Source organism: Oncorhynchus nerka, linkage group LG11 (assembly GCF_034236695.1).
Source record: "Oncorhynchus nerka isolate Pitt River linkage group LG11, Oner_Uvic_2.0, whole genome shotgun sequence".
NCBI classification, from domain to species: domain Eukaryota; kingdom Metazoa; phylum Chordata; class Actinopteri; order Salmoniformes; family Salmonidae; genus Oncorhynchus; species Oncorhynchus nerka.
The window spans coordinates 47,323,956-47,344,023 of record NC_088406.1 but is presented as its reverse complement, the minus strand read 5'-3'; the positions used below and the strand labels follow the sequence as shown (position 1 = coordinate 47,344,023).

Genomic DNA, 20,068 nt, shown 5'->3' with positions numbered 1-20,068 from the left:
CCTTCCTGGTCACCTGTGCTTAACCCTTCCTGGTCACCTGTGCTACCTATATACACATGCGACCAGTGACCCATGACCCCTCTAGTGTACAAAACAAGTTTAAAAAAACAACCTTGACAGACAACATACACACAACTCATAAACAGTCCAAAATGGCTCCTACAGGTATAGATAATGGTTATGTGAGGTCAACTGAATATTATGTTCCAAACACTTGTGTATGTATGTATACTTGTCTTTACCACTCAGTCGTACATATAGCCAGCAGGTCTAGGGTTGGAGATTCGTAGCTTAGCAGATGGTGAATTGTTACAGGCTACAGCTGACTCCATACAGACCCAGTGTCTGACTACACCTAACCTAAGAGCACGTACGGCCTCATTCCAAGCAGAAACTGTCACGTTTCAACTGTGTTTCCCACGTTCCACACTGGCCCTTGATTATTTCTTATATCGCCACCTCCACGTAGTCTGCAGTAGTGAGGGGCCGTTGTCCTCACCCTGTTTAGAGAGGTTAGTCTAGCTCAGAGCAGCATCTTATAACCCAGAATAACCTTGCCGGTAATGGCTTAATGGAATGTACTCTTTTTTCCCCCCAGCCATCTATAATTGGCCACAACAGTAGCCCATTCAATAGCAGAGAACCATAACGACCTGCTGGATAAGAGGGTCTGGGCACCAAAGAGGAAAGAACAGGCTGGAGACGGGACTAAGAATAGGCACCCTTGGATCCTGGACCGTAAATGGGATTCTGGTTCTTGGGTCTTTTTCCAGCTTTGGCAGGGCCAGGCGTGTCCGTCTGCAGCCCCACATATGGAGGCGTACCCTGGGAGTCAGGGACATAGACGCTGGCCATTTTCCCAGCCGACACAAAGGAGAGCCTGTTTCCCTGGTCGATTGGACCCTTCACTGTTCCTGTTTTATCCGCGGTGGTTCTGTGTCATTACTCGGGCGACTAGAGTATGGCACCATGCGGGTGTGCAGACCCACTCAACTGTAGTGAGGACATGGGTTAAAGGGTCAGCGCCACCACCGCTTCAGAACCAGAACCTATCACCATGCCTCTCTGGTCACGGGCCTGCGCACACTCACATAGCCCAAGTACAAACATTTCCTCTGACACACTACCCAATGTCAGCGGCCCACTTCAAACAGCTGTGGTTCTCTACTTGGCCGAAACAAAAGTTTGTTTCACACAATCTGCTTGCTTGACATTTTAACAGCGCTCTGCATCCAGAGAACAAAATAGCTGCTGTGTACAAGCACCATATTGTCATAGCCTTTATTAGCCTACACAGCAAGCCAGTCTTAAGCCATGACCCAAGAGGGGCTGGCTGTGACCAACCAATCAGGAAACACTGGTTTAGAACATCGGAACACCCACAAAGAAAAATGTGTAATGTGAATGTACTGGTTGTTTGTGCTTTATCACGGCAATGTGGTGACTCACCCTCTCAACGAAGCACTCGGCGATGGCAGCCGCATGAGGACTCCTCTCCAGGTCCTCCAGAAGCTCACTGTGGGAGAGCCAGACAGACAGACAGAGGTCAGTTATGGGCCATGAGAACACCAGTACAGCAATGTAAACGTGTCACTGCAACACACAGAGGTCATGGAAATATCACTGTAACTTGTCTACATCCCTGGGACTCATGCTCTACAAATCAGTACAACAGCTCTCAGTCATGATAAAAACACATCACTGTCAAATACTGTGATGAGCACATACACTGCTATATAAAATGGACCTCGCAGACATTTCTTGGTAGACACTGTGCAGTGCTTATGAGTGCATGTGAGTTTGTCAAGGTCTAGGACAGTTCATGAGAACTTTGTTTGGAGACTGTTATTCCGTCTCCACCGAGGCCCTTGGAGCTGGTGTCGAAGACGATCCTGGCAGGGACGGATCCCAAATCCCAACTCCATTCCCACAAAGTATTCATTCATGTCTCCCCTTCCGATCCTTCCAAACTATCTCCTAAATGCATGCAGATGGGACACATCTAGCCACACATCAGCCAACCCCAACCAGAACCCCCTTCCAGCTGTCCCACTACAGCCCCCCCCTCGCCTCCCCAACCCCCACACCTTACAAACACAGACCTGGATCCGACTACTTTTAACACCCTAGCCCCGTCATCACCATGGACAGAACTCTTATGAAACACATACGCAAGCTCTCTCCAGGAGCCTGTAACTTTCGATTAACCTCCTACTTCATGGATGTCAGTGGGGGGAGAGAGCGGCGGGTGTCTCCGTTCAGTATCTGAACGAATCAAAACTATCGGTGCAGAATTGTCTTGGCTGGAGATGGTGGAAAAGGTAAGGAACAGCAGTGAGGAGGGGAGAGTTGAGGGACAGCGATGCGTTTTGAATTCCGGCTCCGATTAGGAGAAGATGGAGGTTGATGTGACTAATGGCTGTAATGGCAGTCTCTGGTGGTTACTGGGACATCTCAACAGAGACAACTAGCCTCACATTCCTGGACAGTGAGCTGAAACTGAAGGTGTCATTCACCGCAGCCCCATCAGCCCATATCTGAGGTGACACGACGTGATGAGCAGCCCATCTGCACTCAATTCATTAGCGAAGCCCAACTTCCCCGGATCTCTGAGAGGCCCGGGGCTGCCGGACTGGTCTGTCTCCCGGTATCCCCCCTCTTCTGAAGGAAAACAGAGAGGCGCTCTGTAAACACCCGGAGTTCGCCTTCATATGGACGGGGTGAAAAGTTTGGAGCGAAACCGCAGCCCTCCATTCCTTCCCGTCGCTCTCTCCTCCCTCGGAGACGAGGCTTGTTTCGCGGCTTCCCTCCGCGGTAAGAGGGCGTCATTAGGGTTTTGCGGGAAGCAAGGGGGAATTATGGGTGGTTTTTACCAAATGGCCACAGAGCAGGGTGTCTCTGCGTGCCACTGGCCCTGACTGATGTCTGAATCCTGTTGTTGACAGACAAAGACAAAGGGAAAGAGGGAACAAAGAACATGCCACCATGGAGACGTTCCCCTCCATCTGCAAGAGGGTTTTCAACAAGACTACATCTGCAGTGCTGCAGCATGTTTGCAAACATTGGATTTAATTAAGGCTTGGCACTTACTAGCAGAGCCTGGTACTTTAAGACAAAAGCCCTGGAATGTATTTGGCTGTCAGGGCCTTGTAACCAACCCTACTAATTACTTTCCTAGCTTTTCCTTACTAAAACACTCCATCCATAGACGTTTAACAGAGACGCTCCATATTTGAGGTCAGGGGGAAACCTAGTTTTAAATGAAGCCTACTGACAATCTACTGACAACCTACTGACACATGACAATCTGGTTATTAACGTATGTGCATTTGCTCCTCTTCTAGAGGGTGAACTGTGAGAGGAAAGAGGAGCCTCCTCCAGATGATCCTTCTACAGTCATATATTTCGCAAAGCGTTACAGTCCAACGGGGAGGGGGGGGGGGGGTCACCTGCGAGGCGCACTGCATCAATGACCTCACACGCTCCCTCCCTTTGTTTCGTTCTTTCCGTTGACGCACTTCTGAACCTCTCTTTTCACTGTGCTTGTGGGGAGCCCTAGTTTATTTACCTTCCATACAGCCAGTTTCCCCCCCTTCTCTTTTCCTCCTGTACGCCTCACTTCCCTCCTTTCTCCTTTAATAAGCATTCCTCTCTCATGGAGTGCGATCTCTGCATTAGATTAAAGCCCTTGCAGATCTGTTTCCTCTTGAGTAACGACACAGTAAGTGCCAGACAAAAACAACAGAGACCTATCTACATCCCTAAATCAGAGTGTTTATATGCACTTGAACCTCGCTGGCTTTATGTTCCCAATCCATTCCCTGAGTTTCTTCACATGCCGACTTCAACGCCTCTCTCAAAGTGAGAACTTCTTTCATGTGACACCGCATCCTCAGCAACACCAGCCACTCCCACATGAGCCACGGCAGATAAAAACTGAGAGCACGGTTTGGGGGACTGGCCCTTCCTGGATCCTAGCCAACCAGGGTAAGAGGGAAGATTCCCTCCCAGGCAGACCTCCGGGTCACAGGGATGACTGTGAGCGGGTGAGGGGGCTTAGCACTCAGACTGACTCTGACTGGACAGGAGTGAGAGGGTAAGGGGTTATGCCTATCGTGCGGGACTTCATAGGAGCCGTGACCCGAGCCAAGCATGCAGAGGTCACAGTGTGGCCTAAATCACACATAGTGGAGGAACTAACCAGGCTTGACTAAATGTCACCACACACGGGCCACCACCATGAGCGATGTGCCCCAGAGCCCAACCCACCCTACTGTACGTTCCACAAGCAACGCGTCTACTCCATGAGAAGTTGAATGAATCAGACATACATAGCCACACATAGAAATAGAATTTCTAGAACGGGGAAAAGCCCCTCAGACCATTGCAATAATGATACTTCTACATTTCTATGGTGCCACGCGTCCACATTCCACCAGCAGTATAAGAAATAGCGGTGGTACACCAAACGGGTTATAAAACCATTATCCACAGCCACTGGAGGTAATTGATCTGTTTATACTGTAACGTCAGGAACTATCAAAATACGCAGCCTTGAAACCCGGGATACTATACAGAACCCGTGTTTCTTATTAGGCTCTTCTATCAGATCCTCTACCTCTCATTGTCATTCTACTGTACAGGAGCTGCACGCAACAACAACAAAAAATGTGTGTTCCTTTTGAAACGTCTACGTTTCTAGTTGAAATGAACTTTGCGAGTGAGTCGTGGCTGGCTTTGCACCAGGCCTTAGACAGATGCAAGAGATAAACCATGGCACTCAAACAATGCAATTAAGCATCTTCATGTGCAGTAGTAAAGTCTCTATCTCTCTCTCTGTCTCTGTCTCGGTTTCTTTGTTTCTGTGTTAGCCTACTGAGGATTCAATCGTCTCTGGCAAACTTTCCAAATGAGGGATTTGGAACAGAGAGACGAAAGAGAGGATGGGCAGGGATTCTAAGGAAGAGACAGTTAAGTCATCTTGATAAGCTCAGGCCTGACTGATCTCTCTGTCTCCGTGTCTGTCTCTCGGTCACTCATTATGAGTTGGGTTAGAAAAAGGTAGAGGTCACGATTCCACGTCTTTGTCATGTATCCATAGAGATAAATCTATAAGGTACTAGGCCAGTGATGCAGGATCCTTTTTCAGTGACAGACTAGACAATTTAGCACTTATCTGACTATCATAGTGGCCTGTTCAGCCACAGTTTCTACTCAGCGTGAATCTAATAAAGATGGACAACACTACTGGTCTTTGACTAACTCTGTCTGTCTGTCTGTCTGTCTGTCTGTCTGTCTGTCTGTCTGTCTGTCTGTCTGTCTGTCTGTCTGTCTGTCTGTCTGTCTGTCTGTCTGTCTGTCTGTCTGTCTGTCTGTCTGTCTGTCAGTCAGTCAGTCAGTCAGTCAGTCAGTCAGTCAGTCAGTCAGTCAGTCATGGCTGTACTGTTCACCAGGCTGTGCCCTGTCTCTTGCTGCGGTTCGGTCTGCTCACAACAGGGTCCAGAACTCTACACCAGGCTTTGTCCACCGCGGCGAGCCACGGCAAACGACATCCGTATGCTGCCTGGAGAACAGGCCAAGAAAGTAGACATAACAACACCAGTGTGGATACAGGGGCTGCATACCGCAGCGATGAGGAGATGAGATTTAGAAAAGGCAGAACAAGAAAAAGGACGAGAGAGAAAAAGGTAGATTTTTTTCTCTACTTATTGGGGAAAGGAGAGGATAAAAATGAGGTCAATCCTTTTTTTTCCACAGATGAACAGTGTGCTACTTTGATTGATGAAAAAAAGAAAGAGAGTTAGCAAACAATTTTTTTTTTCTCCCTGGGTGCCTGTTAGGGAACTGACTGCTCTCATTCTGTTCATTACAAACAAATGTAATTTATGGCCTAGCTAGCCCCACGGCAACGAGCGATGGGGATAAACCCCTGGCACTGATGCGCATACTTTACTGTACTGCAATGAGTTACACTGCACAGAACCTGGAGCAGACGGGAGAAATCCCTAACTCTCTCTCGCTCTGTTTCTTTCTGCAACAGTGAGGCCATTTCCCATGAGAACCGGGGGCAGGAAGCATATTGGAGTTGGAGAAGGGTGTGAGTACTTACTCATGGGGGGGGGGGGGGGTATGTAATGAAAAGAGCCGACTTGGCACGGGCCCTGAGACTGAAGTGTGAAAACAAGAGTGTCAGCAGGGGGGCAGGGCGAGGAGTGTTGAGGAAATATGAAAAATATGAGCGGTACTCTTCCCAGGAAGCTGCCGGGCCAAACTCATCCCTGCCATTTCTCCCTCCTCAACGTTCCCATCACTCAACTCAACTACTGACATAGTAATAATTCCTGTTTTTCATTGACACATTCACTATTCCAGACAAATAATCACAAATACTGTACCAATTTTATTTATTTATCTGTTATTTTACCAGGTAAGTTGACTGAGCAACGACCTGAGGAATAGTTAACTGGGGATTATTAGGTGACTGATGGTTTGAGGCCCAGATTGTGAATTTAGCCAGGACACCAGGGTTAACACCCCTACTCTTACAATAAGTGCCATGGGATCATTAATGACCTCAGAGAGTCAGGACACCCATTTAATGTCCCGAAAGACAGCACCCTACACAGGGCAGTGTCCCCAATCACTACCCTGGGGCATTGGGATATTTTTTTAGACCAGAGGAAAGAGTGACTCCTACTGGCACTCCAACACCACTTCCAGCAGCATCTGGTCTCCCATCCAGGAACTGACCAGGACCAACCCTGCTTAGCTTCAGAAGCAAGCCAGCAGTGGTATGCAGGGTGGTATGCTGCTGGCATAAACAATGCATCACTCCTGAAATGGGGGAAATGTATAAAAATCAGGCTACAGTTCGACAAAGTCAAATTGCTTGAGCAACTATAGTGAGCCAAATGGTTGTCTCTTTGCTCTCCTGTAAACAGTTTCCAGGAAACATATAAATGGATCTCTACTTTCAGGGTAAACAGCAATCTGAAAACATCTAGCCGGAGTGCAGCTCAGATACGCTGCCGTGCCACTGTGTACGGAACATAATCTCACACATATAATCAATCTCAAGCCTCCTTTGTGGTATGCAAAATCTGGTGAACCAAGACAGAAGACGCATACCTTAACCTTGAGCGCTGCTGTGACCATAACTGGGCTCGCTGGATAGTATCCCTTATTCCAAGTCTCTCTCTCTCTCTCTCTGCCTCTTCTCTCTGCCTCTTCTCTCTGCCTCTTCTCTCTGCCTCTTCTCTCTGCCTCTTCTCTCTGCCTGCCTCTCTCTGCCTGCCTCTCTCTGCCTCTCTCTGCCTCCCTCATACCCTCTCTGCCTCTCTCATACTCGCTCTGCCTCTCTCATACTACTCGCTCTGCCTCTCTCATACTCGCTCTGCCTCTCTCATACTCGCTCTGCCTCTCTCATACTCGCTCTGCCTCTCTCATACTCTCTCTGCCTCTCTCATACTCGCTCTGCCTCTCTCATACTCTCTCTGCCTCTCTCATACTCTCTCTGCCTCTCTTATACTCTCTCTGCCCCTGTGTCTGCACATTGTCTGTCTGGTGGGCCAGCCATTGTGTCTGCAGCACATTAAACGTACATCCCTGCCACCCAGGCTGCAGCCTGTACACAAGCTGCCTCGACACAGAAAGAGAGAGCGAGAGCATGGAGCAGATGAGTGAGAGGACAGAGACAAGTGGAGAAACAGAGGAGAAAGGAGGGTAAGGTTTAAAAGCAGCTGCAGGAGAGATTTCACCACCATAGTTGTAGGATTTAACACGGATCAGAGCTGAGTGAAATTGAGCCGAGTGAAATGGAAAATATTCAATTTTCTTGACAGGTGGTAACATTGATCCCCATTAAGACATTGCACTGAGATGAAAGATGTAGCCTACCCTTTGTGCTAGGATCTACACAAAAGCATGAGGACACATCTCATCGACCCCAGTTCAGGGCTGATGCAGTCTAACAGCTGTGGTGACCAGTGAGGATGAGGTAGGTCGAACACGTAAGCAGACAGAGACAGAGAAAACACACACTAACCCACCTGTTGAACTCATAGATGTCCTCAATGTTGCAGAACAGAGTGCTGACTTCTTCCGGCTTGAGTGGCAGGCCCCCACAGTCAATGATGCAACCCAGGTAGTCCTGAGAGAGAGAGAGAGAGAGAGAGATACTGTGAATGTGATTCTGTACTGTAAATGCACGTCAGTATGTTTATTGACAAAATAAACTAAATACAATCTTCATCATAATCTCGTCATTCATACTTCATGTTCATTTGTTTCTGACTTCATAACACAAAATGCCTAGTTGCTGAAATGGACAAAAGTCCCTTATTTGTCCCTCCCCTGCGTCGTCCCTTCATTTCATCCAGATGATTCTCTGTTAGCTGTCTTAGGGTCATTTGTAATTGAATTATCATCAAGGCTTTCTTCGTGAGAAAAAAACGTATACTTGAGCCCTACACCGATCCTTATTGTAAACACACTGAGAAGCCCAAGAAAGCAAACCTAGCAATTAACAAAGTGGCAAAAGCCTGACAGTTACAATATTTGTATTTTCCTTTCGTGCTCCTCTCTCTGACCTGGGAAATAAAGCCATGCTCTAGTCTCATGAGAAAAATGATATGTCCCACCTAAAAACACAGACTAACATCCCCAAATACCACCACCCTCAGGGCACGTTGCTCCGCGAATCCTGGGAGAGACAACTCCGAGCTGGGCTAAGGGCCTTAGGAAAGAAGGGGGCTTCAAAATGTGGCTGGCCAATCCACAGGCCCAGAGCACAATACTCTCCAAGTCTCCCACCACCAATGTAGTGATCAGTAGTCAGGCTAAAAGGCCTTATCTAGGCTAGCTGTCAGCGCTTTATCAGAGCCCTCCAGGGCCCAATAGTCTTATAACCAGCAGGCTTTTTAAGTGGCCAACAAGCCCATCTGATAACGCCACATCCTACTGACAACTCTCTCTCCAGATGCCAACCCAGTGGAGAAACCACAAAGGATCCTATCCAGGGTTGCAGTTCATTCTGTTGGTCTGAGTTTAACAGAGAGATCTGAGTAGCCGTGAGGGTGGCTGCGGCCCACCCAGAGACCCAGTTACCATTCTGGCCAGCGAGAACAAGCCAACAACAGAAAAATAAAAGCGCGTTAAAATAACATGAAGCCAACTTGACTGCAAAAATAAACGGGTGTGAATAAACAAACAGACAAAGTATGCATGAGAGAGGGGGGTGGGAGGCGGTACGAGGTGGGGATGGCAGGGCGTTAAGACCGGGAAGGGAGCTTCAATGGCCCCCAAACTTGACGGAGTGGAGCAGAGTGGAGGTCGCCTAGGGTACATTCCTGGAGGGTAAAATGTGGAGTTTTATGTTGTTGCTTTGTCTCCAGTTGTGTTTGTTTCCAGAGCCACCGGGGTTCTGGGGAAAGCAAACAGGCCGAGGTAGGGCAAAATGAGGCGAAAATAAGTGGGGCTCCCGTCACACTCATCACCTTTTAAAGGCAAGGGTACACTGGCACTGTAATTACTGTCGACTTACAGGCAGTCAGGGGTGAAAAAGAATTCCCCCTCGCGCGCACACACACACACACACACACACACACACACACACACACACACACACACACACACACACACACACACACACACACACACACACACACACACACACGCACACACGCACACACACGCACACTCCTTTGGGAGGGCAATTAGGGCCCATAGCAAGAGGAGGAGAGAGAGAGACAGACAGATGCATGAGAAATTGACAGAAGAAGAGAGAAGACAGTAAGAATGAGGAAGAGACGAGAGGGGAAAATTGAGACATAAGAGGGTTAAACGCAAGAGAGAAAATTGAGAAAGAGATAAATGTTTCACTATGAAAGGAAGAAAGACAGCTAGAATGATAGAGAGAAGGAAAGAGAGAGAGAGAAAGAGCGAGAGAGAGAGGCCAGAGCAGCCGGCAGGTTTTGGTCTCTTTGTCTGACAATCTCGGTTGGAATTTGGAGAAAGGAGTTTGTCCCTCTGTGCTGCCTGCGAGGGCCCCTCCATCCCCTCTTCATGTGCCCCAAACTGGGGGTTACAGCCAAAGAGAGGCTAAAAACGCTCCGTTCCCCCAAACCCCCACCCCCACAGCGAGAATGAAAGGGCTTCGCTCTCCCCGGCTCGCGCCGGCTCTCCCCATTTTCTCTTCCTGTGTCTTCCAAAACACTGTATGTTGCACATTCAATACCTATAGGAGCAATATGGGAGCTCACACATGCACAACATACAGAAGGCAAGCTAATAAACTGTTCACACACACACACACACACACACACACACACAATCATCATACTTGGTTCTTATTACCAGCAACTTTGACATCATCCCTGGATCAAAACCAGATTTACATAACTGGTAAAGGCTGAGCCTAATGAACGCTCGAGCCGATAGACATCACATGTGCAACTCACACAGTCAGCACTCTGGATCAGCCAACACCGAACTCCATTCCATCAACTCAGGGGCCCACAGATCGATAAAACAGCCGTGGTCTGGCCCAAATCCCTGTCCGCAAAAACAAATGTATGGACATTTGATCTGGAAGGCATCCCTGCACAGGCTAGCTCAGTCAAATGCCTGCTCTTTTTATTGGCTCGTAAAGGCTGAACTTCAAAAGAACTGTCAAGCAAAAGGAACAAGGGTTCCATTTCAGCCATTCTAACCCATACCCCACACACCTATCATCACATGTCCTGAAGAAATGTTCTCTTCCTCTCTCTTTTCTCCCACCCCCCCCCTCTCACACCACACACACACACACACACACACACACACACACACACACACACACACACACACACAGAGATGCACATTTAACCCTCTGCTCTCAGCCCCGTTCTCCCAGAGTGCTGATTGCACCACCTGCTGACTTCCATTTGCTAATGAGTGCCATTGGCAACATTCCCTCTCTGTCTCCACATCAAGGCAGAGGCAGAACCCCTTAATCAGATCACTCCAGCACCGACCTGACCTGCATGAACCACACTGTCTTGCACCTCAACACTAGCCCTAGGTCCATCAGGTTGGCTTTCACAATAAAACCAAAAAGAAAATACAACCAAAAAGGTTATTTAAAGATGATCAAGTAGCTATCAACAAACTGTTCAACTAACTATCCATGAGCCTTTACCCTAGCCATGCCCCTAACCTGAACCCTTATACCACCATAACCCTTAAAGGCTCTGCACAGTCAATCCAATGTATGAAGTGGCCGTACGTCCAGAAGGCGAGGTCAGTACAGGTGCATCAAAGCTGGGACCGAGAGATTGAAAAATAGCTTCTATCTCAAGGCCAGCAGACTGTTAAACAGCCATCACTAGCACAGTGAAGTGGCTGCCTACATACAGACTTGAAATCATTGGCCACTTTATTACATGGATCACTAGTCACTTTAATAATGTTTACATATCTTGCATTACTCATCTCATATGTATATACTGTATTTTATACCATCTATTGCATCTTGTCTATGCCTCTCTGTCATTGCTCATCCATATGTTTATATGGATATATTCTTATTCCATTGCTTTAGTTAGATTTGTGTGTATTAGGTAGTTGTTGTGAAATTGTTAGATTACTTTTTAGATTTTGCTGCACTGTCGGAACTAGAAGCACAAGCATTTTTGCTACACTCGCAATAACATCTGCTAACCATGTGTATGTGACCAATGACATTTGATTTGATTTGATTTGATTTACAGCATTTACTGCAACGCAGCCTCCGCAGGCGTCAGGGCTTTCATACTTCTTGTACTTAACGGAGCAGAGCTGTTGTGAAGGAAGTTGTCAAGGAAGTGAGTTTGTGTTTATACAGGGCCTCCCACCCTCACCTACTGTCAGCCAATCCTGTCAATGCAGAGCTCTCCGCATTGTTACACAATTTGAGAGGTGCACGGCGATGTGGTACGGAGCTTGATTTGGTCTCTGCATGCCTCTGGAAGCTCCGCAATTGCATCACACATACGGCGCCTTCGACCACATTTTCAGATCAAGTATAAATGGACCTTTAGCCTAACCTCTACACAATATCTAAACATAAACCTAAACCTAACCCTAAACGTAAACCTAAACCTAATCATAACACTAAACCAGGAAAAGAGATGCAAATTACTTTTTCAAGGGAGCGCTGGCAAAAACAAAAATGAGACATCAAAGTGATGTCACTTCCTCTATTCCTTTAAGGCTGTCTTTCCTCTCTTTTCCTCCTCAATCCTGTGGAGAGACTCCTGATTCCTGGCCTACCTTGATTCTTAGGGCTGAGATCCCGCTAACGGGATCGATATGACAACAGCCAGTGAAAGTGCAGGGCGCCAAATTCAAAATAACAGAAATCCCACAATTAAAATTCCTCAAACATACAAGTATTTCACACCATTTTAAAGATACACTTCTTGTTAATCCCACCACAGTGTCCGATTTCAAATAGGCTTTATGGCGAAAGCACCACAAACGATTATCTTAGGTCAGAGCCAAGTCACAGAAAAGCACAGCCATTATCCCAGCCAAAGAGAGGAGTCACAAAAATCAAAAATAGAGATAGAATGAATCACTAACCTTTGATGATCTTCATCAGATGACACTCATAGGACTTCATGTTCCACAATACATGTATGTTTTGTCTGTTAAAGTTCATATTTATATCAAAAATCTCGGTATACATTGGCGCGTTATGTTCAGTAGTTCCAAAAACATCTGGTCTTTTTGCAGAAAGTAACATCAATTTACAGAAATACTCATTATAAATGTTGATGAAAATACAAGTGTTATACATGGAACTTTAGATACACTTCTCCTTAATGCAACCACTGTGTCAGATTTCAAAAAAGCTTTACGGAAAAAGCAAACCATGCAATAATCTGAGTACGGCGCTCAGAGCCCAAACAAGCCAAAAAGATATCCGCCATATTGTGCAGTCAACCGAAGTCAGAAATAACATTATAAATATTCACTTACCTTTGATGATCTTTATCAGAATGCACTCCCAGGAATCCCAGTTCCACAATAAATGTTTGTTTTGTTCGATAATGTTCATCATTTATGTCCAAATAGCTCCTTTTGTTAGCGCGTTTGGTAAACATATCCAAACTCACGAAGCGTGTTCACTAGGAGCAGACGAAATGTCAAAAAGTTCCGTTACAGTCCGTAGAAACATGTCAAACGAGGTATAGAATCAATCTTTAGGCTGTTTTTAACATAACTCTTCAATAATGTTCCAATGGGAGAATTCCTTTGTCTGTAGAAAAGCAATGGAACAGAGCTCGCTCTCACGTGAATGAGCGTCACGAGCTCAAGGCATTCTGCCAGACCTCTGACTCATTCCCCTCTCATTCGGCCCCACCTCACAGTAGAACCATCAGACAAGGTTCTAAAGACTGTTGACATCTAGTGGAAGGCTTAGGAAGTGCAACATGTGCAACACCAATATCCCACTGTATCTTCAATAGGGAATGAGTTGAAAAACGACCAACCTCAGATTTCCCACTTCCTGGTTGGATTTTTTCTCAGGATTTTGCCTGCCATATGAGTTCTGTTATACTCACAGACATCATTCAAACAGTTTTAGAAACTTCAGAGTGTTTTCTATCCAAATACACTAATAAGATGCATATATTAGCAACTGGGACTGAGTAGCAGGCAGTTTACTCTGGGCACCTCTGGGCACCTTATTCATCCAAGCTACTCAATACTGCCCCAGCCTCCAATGGCAATATGATAAATGTGTTGACTGTCGTCCACCCAAAGGGCCCCTGACTCAACAACCACACTCTGTTCCTTATCAAACGAATCATCCATCTGTGTGTGTGCGTGCATGTAAATGTGCGTGCACGAGTGTGGTATCAGTGTGTGTGAGTGTGAGTATGTGTGTGCGTATGCGAGCATACGTTAGCGTGTGTGAGTGATCAGTCACAGACTCCTCATTGTCACAAGTCAGCTGACCCTGTCGGATAGGAGTATGAAACATCCTTTTGAAGAAATGACTTGGATTTACTGCTGCTTTCATCCTGTGCCATGCCCTCCTCTTGCCTGCCTCGCGTTCCACCTGGGCCACTGATTGATGTAGCCACAGAGACACACGGGGAGGCCAGACAGGGCTCTAAGATGGCCACTGAACGAGGAGGGGATGAAAGCATTGTTCACATTTTACTAATAGGAAGCTGGTGGGAGAGTCGAGGAGTTCTTCCGTAGAAAAGAGTTGAAAAACTGCTGACACAACTACAGTATCCATGAGTTCCAGTTTCATTATAGTCATTAGGCATTGTGCTATTTCCAATTCAGAAATAATCAACTCAATATGTATACTGTAAACTGTATACATGCCAATATGTAAACCATATCATGATCATGTTAAACCCTATTCTTTCCATGTCAATATGGTGCCAAGTACCAGGAATGGTGGTAGTAATTCCCGTAGCTAGATTTACTGGCCAGGTGTAGCTGCCCTCAGCCCAGTACCAGCAGTAGGCCAGATCTCAGAGAGGAGACACACAGACAGTACTGAGGACAGGAGGAGAGGAAATGAGAGGAGGGGAGGAAAGGGGAGAGGAAGACTTCTTTCTTACCTCTACAATGCTCTTCAGGTCTCTCACATACGCCTGCTCCGTCTCCACTATCTCCAGCGCCACCCTCTCCAAGCGAGACAGCTTGGGCGGGGACGCGGCAGTGGCAGGGCTTACCCCCGCTGGGAGCAGGGAGAGAGGGGTTAGGTCCAGGCTGATGTCGGAGCCATTGCGCTGCGGCGAGGAGGGGTAGGCAGGCACGGCCCCGTAGGGCAGCGAGGAGGAGGAGGAAGAGTGTACGTCCTGTAGGGAGGCAGAGGAGGCAGAGGAGCTGAGGCTGGCCGTGCGGTCGCTGTCCGAGCACACCGTGTTGACCGAGGTGCAGCTCCCACGGCAGGCGCTCTCCGACGAAGCCATCCTACCCACAATGCTGCTCAAGGAGGACACGGAGGAGGGGCGCTTGGCAGCTGGGTGAGGGAAGAAGGGAGAAGATGGGGAAAAGGAGGAGAGAAAAGGATGAGACAGTCAATGTCATGTCAACATAAATCAACACAAACTATTCCAACCAACCATCAGCAGAAAGAGGTGCCAGAACACTTCTTCTCTTGGGGAACAATAAGACAAAAGACTTACAGTACTACAAGACTAATGTGCAGGTTGATTTCTGCCATGAACTTCAGAACAGGCTGACTGAACAGCTTCCTTTGTGTTCCTCTGAACATGACCACAAAGCTGCCATGCAGGAACCAAGGGGTGTCAAAAAAAGGTGTAACTACGAGAACAACTCTTTTTTTTTTCACAGTTTGGTTGCTACAATCGCGCCATCAATCTTCTTGTTCTGGCAACCTCCTGCACTTTTATGCAAAAACACACAAAGCCAAATCAGGGCAGACAGGAAACAGAGAGACCAATTTCCCCCCCCAGCTTTATCCGCCGGTCGGTGGAGTAGATTCACTGAGGTCCCAGTGACTCCCTTTACTGGGACCATCTCAGCATTGTCAGGCAAGGCCAATTAAACACAGGGAACAGAACACTAGACAGAGAACAGTTCTGTCTGAAAGCAAACAATTGGAGAGAAAATAGACTGGTTGTCACGGTAAATGAGCATGAGATAAGCCCGGGCTACAAAAAAAAAGACTTTCACTGTGTTGAGAGTAAAATGTAGAAGTGGTGGTGCTACAATGGCTGCCCACTCGGGCCAACGGAGAGGGACAATCCATAACTGCCTGTGGCATAATTGTTCAATTCAGACGACTGGTACTTGCATCGCTAGCTCACTAACCCTTAAACGACGACAACAACAACTCCTTATTTAGCTACGTAATCTTCATTAGAACCTCTATGGATTGTTCCTCTCTTGTTCAAATGTTACCCATATTCCACCAAGTAATCATGAATCTCTATGAATTGCAATGAACCATGATTGTGCGTCTGTGACCGTGGTGTGCACCCCCATCTATCAAACGCTTCACTTAACCATTAGCTAGCTGTTGTAGACATTCACTATGATTTCCTTGCTCGAGGGCATTCACACAAGATTCTAAAGCATTTTGGCCGAATGAATTGTCCCGAATTTGATTTAAGCCAACTCATGAGCTGCTTGAAGGGCAGTGTTTATCTACGTTGGCCTGGTTCCAAGAAAAGCAGTAGAATGACTCCAGTCTTATATGGATGGAAAATATGGACGGCTTCAGTAGAGAAAAAGAGAAAGACAGCAGAATATACCCTCCAGCTAAACATAGATGTGAATGCTTGACTGGTGGTGATCTATTTAGTAAGATGCCGGGTGAGACTCATTGTGCATAAAAAAATCTTTGCACTTTGGGAAACAGAAAGGTAAATTATGATAAGCTATCCTATTAAAATTAATTGTATTATAAACAAGGATTCAATTACTTTTTTAAAAATTGTTTTGTTTTTACAATGGGTTAAAATGAGGTCAAATAGCCCTTATCCCATAAACACATTGGATATTTATGTTAAGACACTTAGTGCAAAAGGGCAGATGCATCGTTAACCAATAATTATATTTTGAAAAATGGATTAATCAGTATAATTGCTCCAAACTCATATTATACTTTCTAATTGCAGACATTTTTCACAACCAATCTGAGGGGTTTTCCATTTGAGTGGCTGCCCAATTGGGAATGACCTTATTCGAGGCTAACACAGACTATAACCTTGCAGTATGTGTATATGGATAGAGTTTCCATGGGCATACGCATTGCTATATTTATTGCTTTAGTCAAAGATGATACCTGGCCCATTGTCTTTATCCACACCCTGAAGCCGGGCGGTAGCTGTTGGTTTCCAACACTCCCATTCGGAAAACTAACACTTTTAGAAAAAAAGGTGCTATTTACAACCTAAAAAAGTTATGTGGCTATCCCTATAGGAGAACCCTTTGAATAACCCTTGTTGGTTCCAGGTAGAACCCTTTTCTCTAAGAGTGTAGCCAATCTGGGCTACTAGCATGAGTAGGATTTTGTTGATTCAACTAATCATTTTTTATACAGTAATGTCACCGTAATCACATATTTTGGGGGGGGGGGAAACTGGCAATTGAGTCGTACGAGTATAATGAAATCAACTCAAGAGACCCATGTGGGCTCAAGTGGAACACTTGACGTGTCACCAAAGCTGCGCCATGGTAGGCATATACAATTGCAGTATATTGGCCATATACCACAAACCCCCAAGGTGCCTTATTGCTATTATAAACTGTTTACCAATGTAATTAGAGCAGTAAAAATACATGTTTTGTCATGCCCGTGGTATACGGTCTGATATACCATGGCTGTCAGCCAATCAGCGTTCAGTGCTGGAACCACACAGTTTATAAACGGCGGTTTATTTGTTGCAGCTGCCATTTCCCTAGTATTTGCTAAGACATTACGTGGCAGCAATGGGTACTTTCTGGCACAGTATATAATAGTTAAACACAGTATTGCCTGCTACAAAATGGTGAACAGTACCATTAATGTCATAAAAACAAGAATGAGTTATTAGGTCAGAATTGTGTAATAACAATTGACCGTGTAACCAGAAAGTCAAATCAGGTAAATATTACTGTAAAATAAAGCACAACCACACTGGTCAGTGCAGGGCCTACTATTTCCATTTATCCAGTAATGCTCCAATGAGGGCTGAGGACAGCCCCACTAACTCAATCACCAGTACTAACAGTCTCCTGCAGTGCCAAAAGGGGCATGCCTTCATCTACTGATGGTTATAACCCATTAGAGACCTACTCCAGCAAACAGCAACACTCACCTACCTGCTAAACAGTGAGCTCAGCCTCTCCCCTGCCCTCCAGAACGCATGAGGTCAGCCTGTTTAATCTACCGGATCCAAACCAACGACTGATTCACCACACTGCTGCTGCTACTGACACACTTGGGCTCGGCTCCCAGACAGTCCCACTCAGGCAGAGTTCTCAGACCACTGACCAGCCAGCTCCACACCCCACGCTGAACCCTCTGGCCTGGATCCACCGCCCGCCCCGGTGTTGAACCAAACTCAGTTACGTCAACCACACTCCAACTCAACTATCAGTTACTACAATAGATTGTTTTTTTCCCCCGACAGCACACCACCATCTCACCTCGTTCATCTGGCAATGGCCTGTCTAGAGCACTTTGTGAGTCTGACTGTACAGACTACAGAGACAGAAACTGTCAGTGTTAGCGAGAGACATGTAGCGAGAGACATGCAGAGAGAGAGAGAGAGAGAGAGAGAGTATTTTCTAGATTTCCTGTTTTAGTACACGTCAGGGTGCAAGCCACTTATGAAGCAAGGGCAGACAGGAGGTGAGAGCTTGGCACAGCTGCTATTTTCTGGTCTTTCTGAAACTGAAAAAAAGCTCTGAACCATGCAGAGAAAACCACAAGGACATGCTGGCCTTTCATGTTGCATTCGCCTTATTTGGTGTTTTAGAATACTGGTTATTTGGGGGAGTTTCAAGTCAGATGTGTGTGTGTGTGTCAAATACGGGCTTTGAGTGTCACACCCTGATCTGTTTCACCTATACTTGTGCTTGTCTCCACCCCCCTTTAGATGTAGCCCATCAGCCCCATTATCCCCTGTGTATTTATACATGTGTTCTCTGTTTGTCTGTTGCCAGTTCGTCTTGCCTCATCAAGTCTACCAGCGTTTTTCCCGTCCTCCTGTTTTCTCTCAAGTCCCTGTTTTCTAGTTTTTTGCCTGCCCTGACCCTGAGCCTGTCTGCCGTTCTGTACCTTTCGGACTCCGCTCTGGATTACCGACCTCTGCCTGCCCTTGACCTGTCGTTTGCCTGCCCCCTGTTTTTGCAATAAACATTTGTTACTTCGAACTGTCAGCATCTGGGTCTTATCCTGAGGTCTGATATTGGGAAAGAGAAAGTAAACAGATGACACAGTTTTGGGGGAAGATGATCTTCTGCTAACTGACAAAAACAGTACCGACTGTTGTGTGTAGAACAAGGCCTGCACCTGACAACCCACCAGAGGATGTGGTCGGGACCAACAACACACTGTTTTTAGCTGAGAACACGCTTGACATCGGTGCTGTTGCTAGGGGCGACAGGGGGAAAGTGCAAATGAGCTCAATGAGAGACGCGTTAACTGGACTTTGAAGGGTCATTTGCAGATTCCAAAACATCAGCAACAACAAACTAGTAGGGAGTCCGACTAACCACAAACTGGCAAAGTCACACTGACCTAGTGCTCAAAGGGCAACAAAGTAGCTCTCTTTTCCTCTGGCTGAGTCTCTGTGAGATGTGTTTGACATAAAGTACAGTGAGCTGCCTGGTGGGCCTCCACTGGGCTCCGTGAGTACGACGAACAAGCACGCTGTGTTTCTGGGTGTTAATCTAGATGAAACTCACTGGGCATTCTGCAAAACAAACATTCTCACTTGAGCTAAATACACCTGAGGGACAGGCAGTCAGTGAAAGATAATGCCTTAGACGGTACAAATGAGTTAGGAGACTGTACTAGTAACCTGAAAGAATACATAATATAAGGAGACCCCGTGAAGTGAGTGAAACTATAGCAGACCCCGGAACGACTAAAGGGCTTTCCTGGTTAAATAAAGGGTGAAAAAACAAATCCATTAAAATACCGATAAATGCAGTGCAACATACTTTTCATAATGTGAAACAGTATTTTCTATGTTGGAATAAATGACCCTGCAATGCAGTACAATAAATCTCATAAATCTGATCTTGTGAACCTTCACAACGCTGAGCCAAAGCTAGGCCACTCTAAGGCCTTCCAACTTCCCTATGTTTACAGAGGACTTTCCAATGAGAAGTGAACACCCTTAAACAATTCACATTGTATGTGCATTTGCACAACATTTTCAGTCACGATCGACTCCGTTAATATAAGCACTCTCTTTGTTGGGAAAACTTGGGGTGTGGGAGAGGGGCAGACTAAGGCCTAAATATAGTCACGTGCAGTGCCCTCCCATAGTCTCACCACTTCCCTCTTGTCAATTTGACCATTTGGACATGTTGTCATTCCTATGCTAACTGGACACCC

General features: G+C 46.4%; 1 protein-coding gene across 3 annotated transcripts in view; it reads right to left on the bottom strand.

The window, feature by feature from the left end:
* Positions 1 to 20,068, bottom strand: part of LOC115137013 (pleckstrin homology domain-containing family G member 3-like) — a 54,517-nt gene that overhangs the window by 7,018 nt on the left and 27,431 nt on the right. Inside the window, exons 1-4 of one of the 3 annotated variants that reach the window (XM_065024610.1) lie at positions 18,148 to 18,251; positions 14,607 to 15,010; positions 8,049 to 8,149; positions 1,450 to 1,516 (exon numbers count right to left, since the gene is read on the bottom strand). In XM_065024610.1, the coding sequence (XP_064880682.1) occupies positions 1,450 to 1,516; positions 8,049 to 8,149; positions 14,607 to 14,960 (522 nt within the window). In that variant the 5' untranslated portion in view covers positions 14,961 to 15,010; positions 18,148 to 18,251. Of the gene's footprint in view, positions 1 to 1,449; positions 1,517 to 8,048; positions 8,150 to 14,606; positions 15,011 to 17,820; positions 18,252 to 20,068 lie in introns of those variants that run through there. The other 2 variants (XM_065024609.1, XM_065024608.1) reach the window with 2 other exon arrangements.